General features: G+C 41.0%; 1 protein-coding gene across 1 annotated transcript in view; it reads left to right on the forward strand.

The window, feature by feature from the left end:
* HAO1 (hydroxyacid oxidase 1) overlaps positions 1-9,816 on the forward strand; it is a 49,484-nt gene extending 39,668 nt beyond the window's left edge. Inside the window, exons 5-8 of the mRNA XM_004751540.2 lie at positions 693-784; positions 6,604-6,762; positions 6,873-6,942; positions 9,056-9,816. Coding sequence (XP_004751597.1) covers positions 693-784; positions 6,604-6,762; positions 6,873-6,942; positions 9,056-9,126 — 392 coding nt within the window. The 3' untranslated portion in view covers positions 9,127-9,816. The remainder of the gene's footprint in view (positions 1-692; positions 785-6,603; positions 6,763-6,872; positions 6,943-9,055) is intronic.
* Positions 9,817-11,295: the final 1,479 nt, after the last annotated feature.

The following is an 11,295-nucleotide window of genomic DNA, read 5'->3' on the forward strand; positions in this document are numbered from 1 at the left end:
ACTGCCTTAGCCACCCAGGAGCCCCTAATCTATTTAAAAACTGTATTTTCAGAAGTTGTTATATTTTGAAGCATGATTAGAGACATAGCATATAATTTTATTTTTGTATACTTTTGTACATTTTTATATACTTCATTGGGCAAAATACACTTAATTATAGAATAAGATAAGACAAGATAAGATAATTAATGAAAATACTACTTTGTGTTAAAGAATGTTTTTGGAAAAGACTTGTTCCCTCCATGTTATATTTCAGGTGCTTGCCACTTATGTATTCTTTAATGCTATCCAAATTACAGAGGAATAATTTTGCTAAATGCTAAATGGTATGATCTTATTAAAAATAATAAAATTACTTAGCAGGAGTACTTTCTTGTGAGAATAAATTAATTTTAACTGCATGTCAATTGGCTGTCTATTGAAAATTTTATCTCATGATTCTCATGAGATTTTATCTCATGATTTTATCTCATTAATTTTATCTCATGATCATTATATGTGCTAACATTTTGGCCAAGGAAACTGTCACTACTCTTCTTGACCTGAGCACTCATGTATTTCTATGCTAAAGGTTCTGAGCAAGGTGTAGATGTGTGAACTCAGGCTCTCTTTGACTGGGACCTTTCACCTTCTAAACCCAAGCCTTCTGTTAAGTTGCCTTTTTCATACAATGGCTGTCTTGCTCTTTCCAGGTGATGATGCCCGGGAGGCAGTTAAACATGGCTTGAATGGGATCTTGGTGTCGAATCATGGGGCTCGACAACTTGATGGGGTGCCGGCCACTGTGAGTTTCAGCAAATGCTGAGATTTCCCTTTGGAATTCTCGTTTCCATCGCAGTTTCTCCATGTCTGACTCTTTTCTGAGTATTTTGGGTATGGAACACTCAAGGTAAAATGTGTGCAAATAGATGAGATCTTGTATTTTAAATTTAGTGACATATATCTACCTGAAGTAGATCATTAAATCATGCAATACATTTATTTGTAAACTTTATAAAAGTCACTGTTAAAAAAGAAATCCTTTGTGGACAGATATAAAAGTAAACCGAACTGTCTTGAAGAGCTGTGGGACTGAGTTAAAACTGTGAAGGAGCAATTAGCTCCACGAGGGTTATCCGATGTTAGCAGAGTCATTCAGTCGTAGTTATTATATGGGTGGCTATTATATTATATGGGTGGCTTTAATTGTGATGACCAACGAATTTATTCAAACAACTGGAAGTACAGGAGGACAAATAATTTTGTCAAGTAGTAGTGGATTCCTCCTTCACTGAACCAGCAGGTTGATTTAGAAAAATCCGTAGACCAGGTGTGTCGGCCTTAGGACAAACTAACCGACTATAGGGAAATATTGGATGTTGTCCGTATTTGTACTCACGGTTCTTCCTAAAACACTAATGGCAGGAATGAACCTCACCTTTGCATGCTGTAGGATCACAGAGTCAAGAATCAAATCACAAAACTGAGCGTTTCCAGTCCTTTCCAATTCAGCTCTCCTTGTAGAGACCCGTCGTCTTCAGTGATATGGAATGTTGCCTGCAGGTAAAGGAGAATGAAGACCTCCTCTGGTCAGGGAGGAGAAGTTGGTCACAGCTCAAGGGTCATTGGCAGACTTTGCCTTTCCTGTATATGAAGACATAGACTTAGTGTGCCGGCCAAATTAAGTGTGTTTTCTTAAAAATAGAATCTAAATCTACTGAAATCAAATCTAACAAGATTTTAAGGGGAAAATATCTAAATGGTGTGGTTTATTTCCCTCTGGATGAGGGGTTATGGAAACTTCTCTAAAAGGACTTTTTTGAGCTGTGGTCCCGGAGACTGTTTTAAAAAAAACAATGACACTCCCGTTTGCATGCTGTGCGAAGAGAGGAGATGTTTGCTTGGGGTTCGTCTCATACTTAGAAGACATTTGAGGCCCACGATGGCGAGAGAAATGTGTGATTAGATTTGGCTCACAGTGAAGATGCCTTTCTCCCAGTGTGTAGGTTTTGAGATGAGGAACAAACAGTTACAAATTAAGCTCATGTCAATGTTCTTACATTCAAGGTCATAATGTGGCCAAAATTGCTCTTAAAGAGGGTCGTCTGGCTGGCTCAGTGGGCAAGGTGTGTGATTCTTGAGTTGGGGTCATGCATTCAAGCCCTATGCTGGGTGTAGAGCTTACATGGGGGAAAAAAAAAAGTTTGCTTTTGAAGTAACTTGAGAACAAAATGACAGTATTTTCAAATTGATTTTCAAAATCCATAGTTCTGGAACGTCTCAAACTGGAATCTAAAGACAGAGTCTCTGGAGTCTTTGAACCCTAGAAGTATTTTTTTTTTTAAAGATTTTATTTATTTATTTGACAGAGAGAAGGACAGCAAGAGAGGGAACACAAACAGGGAAAGTGGAAGAGGGAGAAGCAGGCTTCCCACCGAGTGGAGAGCCCCATGTGGGGCTGGACTCCATGGTCCTGGTCTCAGGACCATGACTTGACAAAACGCAGATGACTGAGCCAACCAGGTGCCCTGGAAGGTTGTTTTTTGTTTGTTTTGTTTTTTTAATGTTTTCATTTTTGTTTTGATTCTAACTGGGACTAAACTTTGTTAAATTTAAAAATATGACATTCTTTTCTAGTGAAAATGTTCAACTATAAACATTTTCGTAGATTAATATTTGGGTTGCTCAGGCAATGGTTTCCAAAATTGAGTCCTTGGACACATTCTATGAGATCTTAAGAGATTTTATTATTATTATTGTTATTTAAAGATTTTATTTACTTATTTATTTGACAGACAAAGATCACAAGTAGGCAGAGAGAGGGCGAAGCAGACTTCCTGCAGCCCAATGAGGGGCTTGATCCCAGGGCCCTGGTATCATGACCTGAGCTGAAGGCAGAGGCTTAATCTACTGAGCCACCCAGGTGCCCCTATTATTATTTTTTTAAGAGACAGAGAGAGTGAGAGTAACTGGGAGTGGGCAGGAGGCAAAGGGCAAGGGAATGAAACTTAAGCAGGCTCATGCCCAGTCTGGAGCCCAATGTGGGGCTCAATCTCATGATGGGAGATCATGACCTGAGCCAAAATCAAGAGTCAGATACCCAACCCATTGAGCCTCCCAGGTGACCCTATTTTTCCTTTTAAAAGGGGTTCATGCAATTCTACCTTTGAAAAGCACTTGATGTATCCGTTAGCTTTTGCCAGGTAACAAACCACTCTGAAATTTGCTGGCCTAAACTCAATAGTTCTTTATTCATGTCACAATTTTGTGAGTTGCAATTTGGGCTGAAACTTGCTAGAAAGTTCTTCTGGTCTTGGCTGGGCTCACTCAAATGCATGTGGTCAGTTGTTGGGATGACTAGGACAGACTGGTGTGGGGTGACTTCAGCAGGGACAGTTCTGCATTGTCTCACATCTGGAACATTAGGTAGGCTGGTTCTCACAAGATGGCAGGTTTCCTAGAAGGAAAGTGTAAAATTGCAAGGCCTCTTGAGATTGAGGCTTAGAAAATGCACACTGTAGCTTCTTTCTGTTCTGTTCTCTCTACGTTCTCTTGGTGACGGCAGGTCCCAAGTGTAGTTTAGTTGCGAAGGATGGGGAAATAGACTCATTTCTCTAGCCTCATTTCTCTTCTCTCTGGAAGAGCAGAAATATCCTGTTACAAAGAAATAAAGATAGGGAGGGAAATAATTGCAGCCATTCTTGCAATTGTGAACAATCAGGCAAGCCTATAGGAACCAGTAATTTTCTAAGTGTGCTTAGTAGAAACCCCATCCAAGGGTGCCTGGCAAAGGATGATGGGTAGAGAGTCAGGGGAGGATTTCTGGACAGCATCCTGAACTCTGGCTCTTTTTGCTTTTAACTAAAACAGCTCTGGCTTTATCTGCTTTTGTCTATGTTCAATTAGTTTGGTTTGAAACTTTTTTTTTTTTTTTTCCTTTTTAGAAATAGAACAGAGAGCTGGTCAGGAGGGGGCAGAGGAAGAGGGAGAGAGAATCTTAAGCAGACATAGGGTATAATCTCACCACCCTGAGATCAGGGCCTGAGTCAAAATCAAAAGTCAGACACTTAACTGATTGAGCTACCCAAGCACCCCACTTTGGTTTGAGACCCTTAAAGTGTTCCTTGCCCAAAACATGAGAAATTGGGAGTATAGGATGGATGTTTTGGGAAGATAGAAAGGTGGGTACTCCCTGTGAGTATTTTTTTGGGACAGGGAACATCCTGGAAGAATGTGACTTGAGCAGCAATGGAGAAAAGTCTCCTTGTGAGTCACAACCCCATGGGATTCTTGTTGGCTCCCTTAGACCATTTGGCATCGTGGCTTGAATATACAGGGTCTTCAAAAGTCAGTGAATGGATGGATGGATGCGTTAGTCAGTATATCAGGATCTTAATGTATTTTCCTGTAGATTAACCCCATGGGAGGTGAGCTCACAATTAGTTGTATCAAGAATCATGAAGCGAAGAAAAGTCAAAATGAATGGTCTCTCAAATGTCTAGCAAGCTGGAAAAAAGAAATGTAATAGTTGTAAAATAGTGGATTCATCTGCTGTATTTATTTATTTAATCTCCTCCGGTCAGAATTATTCTCTGAAATACGCACCCGGTGAAACTGCAGCTACAGAAAGAAAAAGGAGGAGAATAGAAGTGCTCAGCAATGGTTAGAACAGCCTGGTCCACGACACACAAAACACTTCTCTAGGTTCCATTTTATAGCCCGGAATTCACATTTTAAGTGTCCTTATTAGTTTCCTTTTAGGCCAGGTTGGGCGTTAGAAATAACGTAAACAGACTTGATTTGCGTGACTTTGAAAATGTGTATTGAACCCGAGCTAGCTAATATTTTTCTTTGGTTTTGGTTTCAAATGGGGAAATATGCTTAATGATAGCTTGCATCATCTCTTGGAAATTGTAGCATTTATATGTTGATGTAACTTGCCTGACTGTAAAAGGAGGACTATGTATAGGTAAAGGGACATATGTAAATGGATCCAGAGCATGTTTGGCAAGGCAGAAAAGCCAAAAGGAAAAGGGGAAAATCACATTACCTGCCAAACACTTAGGGGCTGCGTGCCAAAAGTTGCCTTCACTTCCTCCAAATCTGTGGCCAGGTTTGGTCTTCAGCCTTTTACATAAAACTCTCTTTAAGTTGAGCCTCTACAATTTTGGGGGAGAAGCGAGAAAGCCTTTGAGTGGTTTCGGCACAATTATGTCTAGAAAAAAATCTCACTTGAATGCATGGTCGCTTCTTCAGCGTGTATTTTAAATGGAGATTGGACTTAATTTTATACTCAAATATTTGGGAATGAATGTAGGTAATTTCTACAGATTTTGACCTACAGTTCACCTTGTCAATCGTTTCCATTCTCAAGGGCAAAGATTCACACAAAAGAGACAACTGTATCAGCTATTAGCTATTAACTGTATTAGCTATTAGCCAACTCTATTAGTTATTGCCATGTGGTGCCATGAAAGGACAGACTCCAAACTCAGTGATTTAAATCAACAGTCATTTAGTCCCGTGAAACTTTGTGTCAGCTGGCCGGGACAGGGAGTGCGGGGGGCGCAGTCTGCTGATCTGGTCTTGGTACTGGTTAGGTGGCTGTGCTCCAAGTTTCGTGTCCAGCTGGGCTTAGCTGGGCTAGCTCTGCTGCCTGAATTCCAGAGTATTTATTCTGGGGCCCAAGCTAAAGGGGAAGCAGTGCCCAGGGGGTGCTCCTCTCATGGCAAGTGGCACAGGTGCCAGAGAAATTTTACGTGTGTGAGGTCATTTAAGGTCTATGCCCAGAAATGGCACTCTGCCACCTCTGCTCACATGTTACTGGCCAAACTAAGTTGCAAGGCCAAGGCCAATGTCAAGGAGCAGGCGAGTGCACTCTGTTTCCTTTAGCAGGAAACACTGCAAAGTTACCTTGGAAAAAGGGGTGGTTTCCGAGTGGTGTGAAGGATCAGGAACCATATTTGCCATCCACCAAATCCACCCCCATGAGTCTCTTGTACTCTCTGGTGCTGATACAAGCCCATCATCAATTGTCAGTCAAGACCAGAACCTTGAAGGTGCCTGTGGTCATGTCCTTTTAAAGCAAGAAAAATATTTTCATAGAGAGTTCTCTAATGTAGGGCTGGATGCAAAAGATGTTGGTCAGGGAAATCAGAGAGTTTTTCATTGTTAGCCCTGCTCGCATTTTCACACACCATTGCTTCCACTCGCAATTAAGTATTAATTTTAACAATTGATTTGCAAGGGTAAATCATGTCCAGAATAATTTATATGAGCAAGATACCTCTATGCATTTTATAAAACATAGTTATAAAATGTCATTACATGCATTAAAATTTTGTTTGTATTTTTAAAAATCATGATTTTTGAATTTGAACATCAGGAAAGGGGAAAAAAAAAAAGCCTTGAACTTCAAAATAAAAATAATAAATTTAGTTGGTGTTTTAGGTACTGACATTTTCACTCCTTTTCTTCCAGGAGGGAATAATTGTACTGTTGACTGCAAACCTGTTTCGCTTCTTTCACGCTAAACCCTCGTCAGATGGTCAATGGCCGTGGGGGTTGAGCTGGGTAACACTTCAACCAGCATAGCCTCACTTGATTGACCTCTCCTATCTGCAGATTGATGTTTTGCCGGAAATCGTGGAGGCTGTGGAAGGGAAGGTGGAAGTCTTCCTGGATGGGGGTGTTCGGAAAGGCACTGATGTTCTGAAAGCTCTAGCCCTGGGAGCCAAGGCTGTATTTGTGGGGAGACCAATCATCTGGGGCTTGGCTTCCCAGGTAATTAGAGGACAATGAAATAAACATATAAAATGGAACAACAGTGAGATAAATACATGAATCAAGTCAAACCGACTTACCCCAAATATCTGTATCTTTTATTTGCTTAGGGAGAGAAAGGTGTTCAAGATGTCCTTGAGATACTTAAGGGCGAATTCCGATTGGCCATGGCTCTGAGTGGTAAGACTTGTTATTCTTCTTCCCAACTTTCTTTTCTTCTTACGGGCTCCTTGGTGGAGAGCAGTAAACATGAAGAGGAAGAAGATGGGGTCATTTGGGCTGTAATGAAGTTGGAAGTTGGCGCCATGTTTACAACTCTAGGGCAGAGCACTCTCTAGACAAAAGGAGTCCGTAGCCAGTAACAGTTGCTTTGCCTCTATTTTTGACTGTCTCATCAAGGCTGTGTGGGTGAGTGTGAGTACGTGAAGGGCAAACGCTATCCATTATTCCTCCTCATCTCACCTGAACAAAAAATCTAACTGGCTAGTCAACACCTCCACGAGGCAGTCCAAATGATACCGCTACCTTTTCCTATTAAACCAGTTCCAGGGCTCCTGGGTGGCTCAATCATTAGGCAACTGCCTTTGGCTCCGATCATGATCCCATGGTCCTGGGATCAAGCCCCACTTCAGGTTCCCTGCTCAGTGGGAAGCGTGCTTCTCCCTCTCCCACTCCCCCTGCTTGTGTTCCCTGTTTTGCGGTCTCTCTGTCAAATAAATGAATAAAATCTTAAAAAAAAATCTTAAAATTTTTTTAAGATTTTTAAAATTTTTTTAAGATTTTTAAGAATCTTAAAAAAAAAAAAAAAAAGCCTGTTCCATCTGCAGACCCCCCAGTGGAGACGTTTCATGTTAGTACCCTTGTTTCAAAAATCTTGAGTCACTTTTGACTTCTCATTTCCCTCACACCCCCACATTGACAGGAGTTCTACTCACGTTGACAGGAGGTCTGTCTGCAAAATGTGATCAGAACCTGACCTCACTCATTGCTGCGATGGTTTCTCTGTGTTTCTTCCCAATCAGAGCCTCTCTCCCATTGGGCATTGCCAGTCTGTGTGTCCACCTTGCCTCCCTCTTCCTCCCAGCCTGTTCTGATCACAGAGGTCAGAATAAACTCTTCCAACATGAATTCAGATCATGCCACCATTCTGATAAGAACCCTCCAATAGCTCTTGGTTTGTTTACTCACTGTAAATGCCCACGTCCTCACCATGGCCTACAAGATCTTTATGCGGCTTGACCTCTGTCACCTCTCTGACTTCAACTCCTACTACTGTCACCCCTGCTTATTCTGCCCAGGCCACATTTTCCTCCCACTCCTCCCTGACTATGGCGGCCATGTTTCAGTCTGACGTCTTTTGCTCTGGCTATCCCACTGGCTATCCCATCTGTCTGGATGCTCTTCCCCCAGATGTCTACAAGGCTGACATCCTTCACATCTTCACTGAACTCGTATTTTCTCAAAGGGTGCCATCCTGCCCACCTTATTTAAAATGGAAGTCCATGCCCCACCCATTCCCTCAGCTTCTAGTTTTCTCTCCCTGTGACTCATTCTTCTCCCATAGCACCCATCGCCTATACATTGACTATCATATGATCTACTTTTCAAATTACTTGCATTATATATCCTCTTTTCCTCTGGAGAATATAAGAAGCATGAGGCAGGGATCTTCATCTGTTGTCTTCAATGCAGTATTCCCAGTGTTCAGAGCAGCGCCCTGCACACAAATAGTATTTGCTGGAGAAATGAGTAAGAAAAAAAGCATCATTATTACTAGTGACTGCTTTGAATTTAACTCCGAATGGACCTCTCAATGCAGAGAATGCCTCTGAGCCAATTACCCACTTCTGAAGGTAATGAGGGTTTCCTTTTCTATGATCCATTTCACCCAGAAGGTCCTCGTAGATAGAATTCCCGAGATCAATGGTCTACAGCTACTGTGCCGAGCCTGTGTGGACACAGGCACAGGGAGAGAAGAACGCCATTCTGTGAATCCTCACTATGCATTTTAATTTGCTACAGACATATCCTAAAAGAGAGCTTTCAGCCGCTGACTCTCTATTAAATGTGGCAGAAAGAATATACTCTTTGTGTTAATAAAAATATGTGCCAGTCATTTTGTGTTAAGGACTGTTTAGGTAATAAAAGTGGTCTCATGCCACATAAGATTTGGCAAGCTTACCTTAAATCATAAACCTTACATTTGTCAAGTTTTACATTCCTTGGGAAAACGATTACCTGCCTGATTATTATTGCATTCATTTCATATTAAATGTATGCATTATTTTTTCAGGGTGCCAGAATGTGAAAGTCATCGACAAGACATTGGTGAGGAAAAATCCTCCGGCTGTTTCCAAGATCTGACAGTGCACAATATTTTCCCATCTGTATTATTATTTTTTTTTCGGCATGTATTACTTGACAAAGAGACACTGTGCGGAGAGTGACCACAGTCTGCAATGCCCCACTTCAACATAAAGGGTGTCGTTCTTCTCCAACAAAATAGCAATCCCTTTGAGCTCATTGCTTTTGACTTTTCAATGGGTGTCCTAGGAACCTTTTAGAAAGAAATGAACTTGCATCCTGGAAATATATTAACTGTTAAAAAAGAAAACATTGAACATGTGTTTAGACAACGTCATCCCCTGGCAGGCTAAAGTGCTGAAAAACAAAAGGTAGCCTTTGGTAAAAGGAGAGGTGGCTACCCCTGAGGTAAAAAGATAATGATCTCACTTGTTTATTAACCTGCATTGTGTTTGGATATCTTAAAGCACTTACTCAATGGTAAGTTCAGGTTCAAAAGATTGGACCTGCCTAGAGAAACGGGCGATTCAGATTCCCAACACTGAGGAGCCAGCTCTTGATAGACTTGGGATGAGCTGGTGGAAATTGCTGATTTTCTAGGCACTTTTTAACACCATGACTTACACTACTTCCCATCTACAAAAACGTAGATTTCTGTCCCCATCTTTTGTGTCTGTATCTATCCCCATATTTTATGATACGTGTATTACTTCTTAATCAGAAACAAATAAAGCATTTTTGAGAAGACTGTATCTATTCCATTTGTAACAATACGAAATTCATCCATTTTAATCTCTGAACTCCAGTCCCTGCTCTATTGCTCATTAATTCTCTTACACCTTCCAGCTCTTCTTTATTCTTTCGCTTTTTTTCCACTTACAGTCATACACAGGGCCAGCTACTGCGATTTGTGAGGATCGTGCCAAATGAAAACATGGGACGCTTGTTCAAAAAGCAGGAAAAAGGCCTTTCCTTCCATCCACAGTTTTTCTCTTAACCTGCCATGGTCGCTTTTCTTTGGTATCTTTTCTTTGCTATGTATTGTCACATTTCCTTGGGAATGAGGATGCTCACAGAGCAAGCAGGTGCTTGACACAGCCCGGTGATACTCCCTGACTCTTCTGTGCCTGTGCGCAGGACCCTGCCAAGCGTGGATCTCGGCGTGGTCACTGGCAGGTGGGTGAGCCAAGCCAAGGATTCATTTAGGGGAGGTGGGCAGATGGCAGGAGATGGGACTTTGTGTGGTTCTAGGCTTCAAGCTCCTAGCACATGTTTTGTCGTCCCTTGGTGTTTACTTATAAAACGCAAACTCAAAGATAAAACTACTAAGAATTTCAATCCAACAACCACAGAGTGTGAAATGCAAGTGGGAGGCCCCCTTCCGAGTGTGGAATTCTGGGCAAACATATTGGCGGTGTGCACGGGAAGCCCTGGTCACGTAACTTTTAAATGTATTCTCCAAACGGGGCATTTGGCAGATTAGACGTGAACATGGTAGCCAACGTAATTTTGAAATTTATCTATTACCATCTCTCCGGTTGTTCAACCACGGTGAAATATTAAATGATACAATTGAGAGAATCACTACCTAAAAATACAATTGTTAGGTTATGTTTTCTTGTTTTATTTTGCTCAGATCTCTCTCTCCCACCTTCCCTCTTTCCATTCTCTTAAATGCTGGGTCTTTTTTAAATGCTATGATGGACAAAAATACAGTGCTAAAATTATTAATCTAACCTGATCAAAAAGAATCTTTTAATCTATAAAAAGAAATAGTTACCCTTCAAAGTTTTCTCCAAATGCAAAGAAGGAATATTACTGTAACAGTTTAATATACTTATAGTTAATATCAATTGATAAATAGGTATATCACGATTACCTTTTTGATTCCCCCAACTGACTCAGAAATGCCTTTGCTGTTGGCCAAGAATGTGTACTTTGACTACATCATAGTATGTGGCTGGGTGGTGAAAACAAAAAACAAAAAGTTGATAACTTTCCCAGCAAGTGGACATCCACATATGGTGTTTTAAGTTAACATTTAGGCAAGTTATGTGAGATGGGGATTAGTGCTCTTAATTTGTGAACTGAACAATTTTATGACCCCCCCCACAAGAGCCATGCTACCTACTTGAATGTAGATTCTCATTTTTTCTTCAGAATTGTAATGTCACTGAAAACCTCTGTGATGTATATTATTTTCATCATCAGAAAGATAAGAAGCTGTTT

This window comes from Mustela putorius, unplaced genomic scaffold (genome assembly GCF_011764305.1).
Source record: "Mustela putorius furo isolate JIRA1106 unplaced genomic scaffold, ASM1176430v1.1 tig00000874_pilon_pilon_pilon, whole genome shotgun sequence".
NCBI classification, from domain to species: domain Eukaryota; kingdom Metazoa; phylum Chordata; class Mammalia; order Carnivora; family Mustelidae; genus Mustela; species Mustela putorius.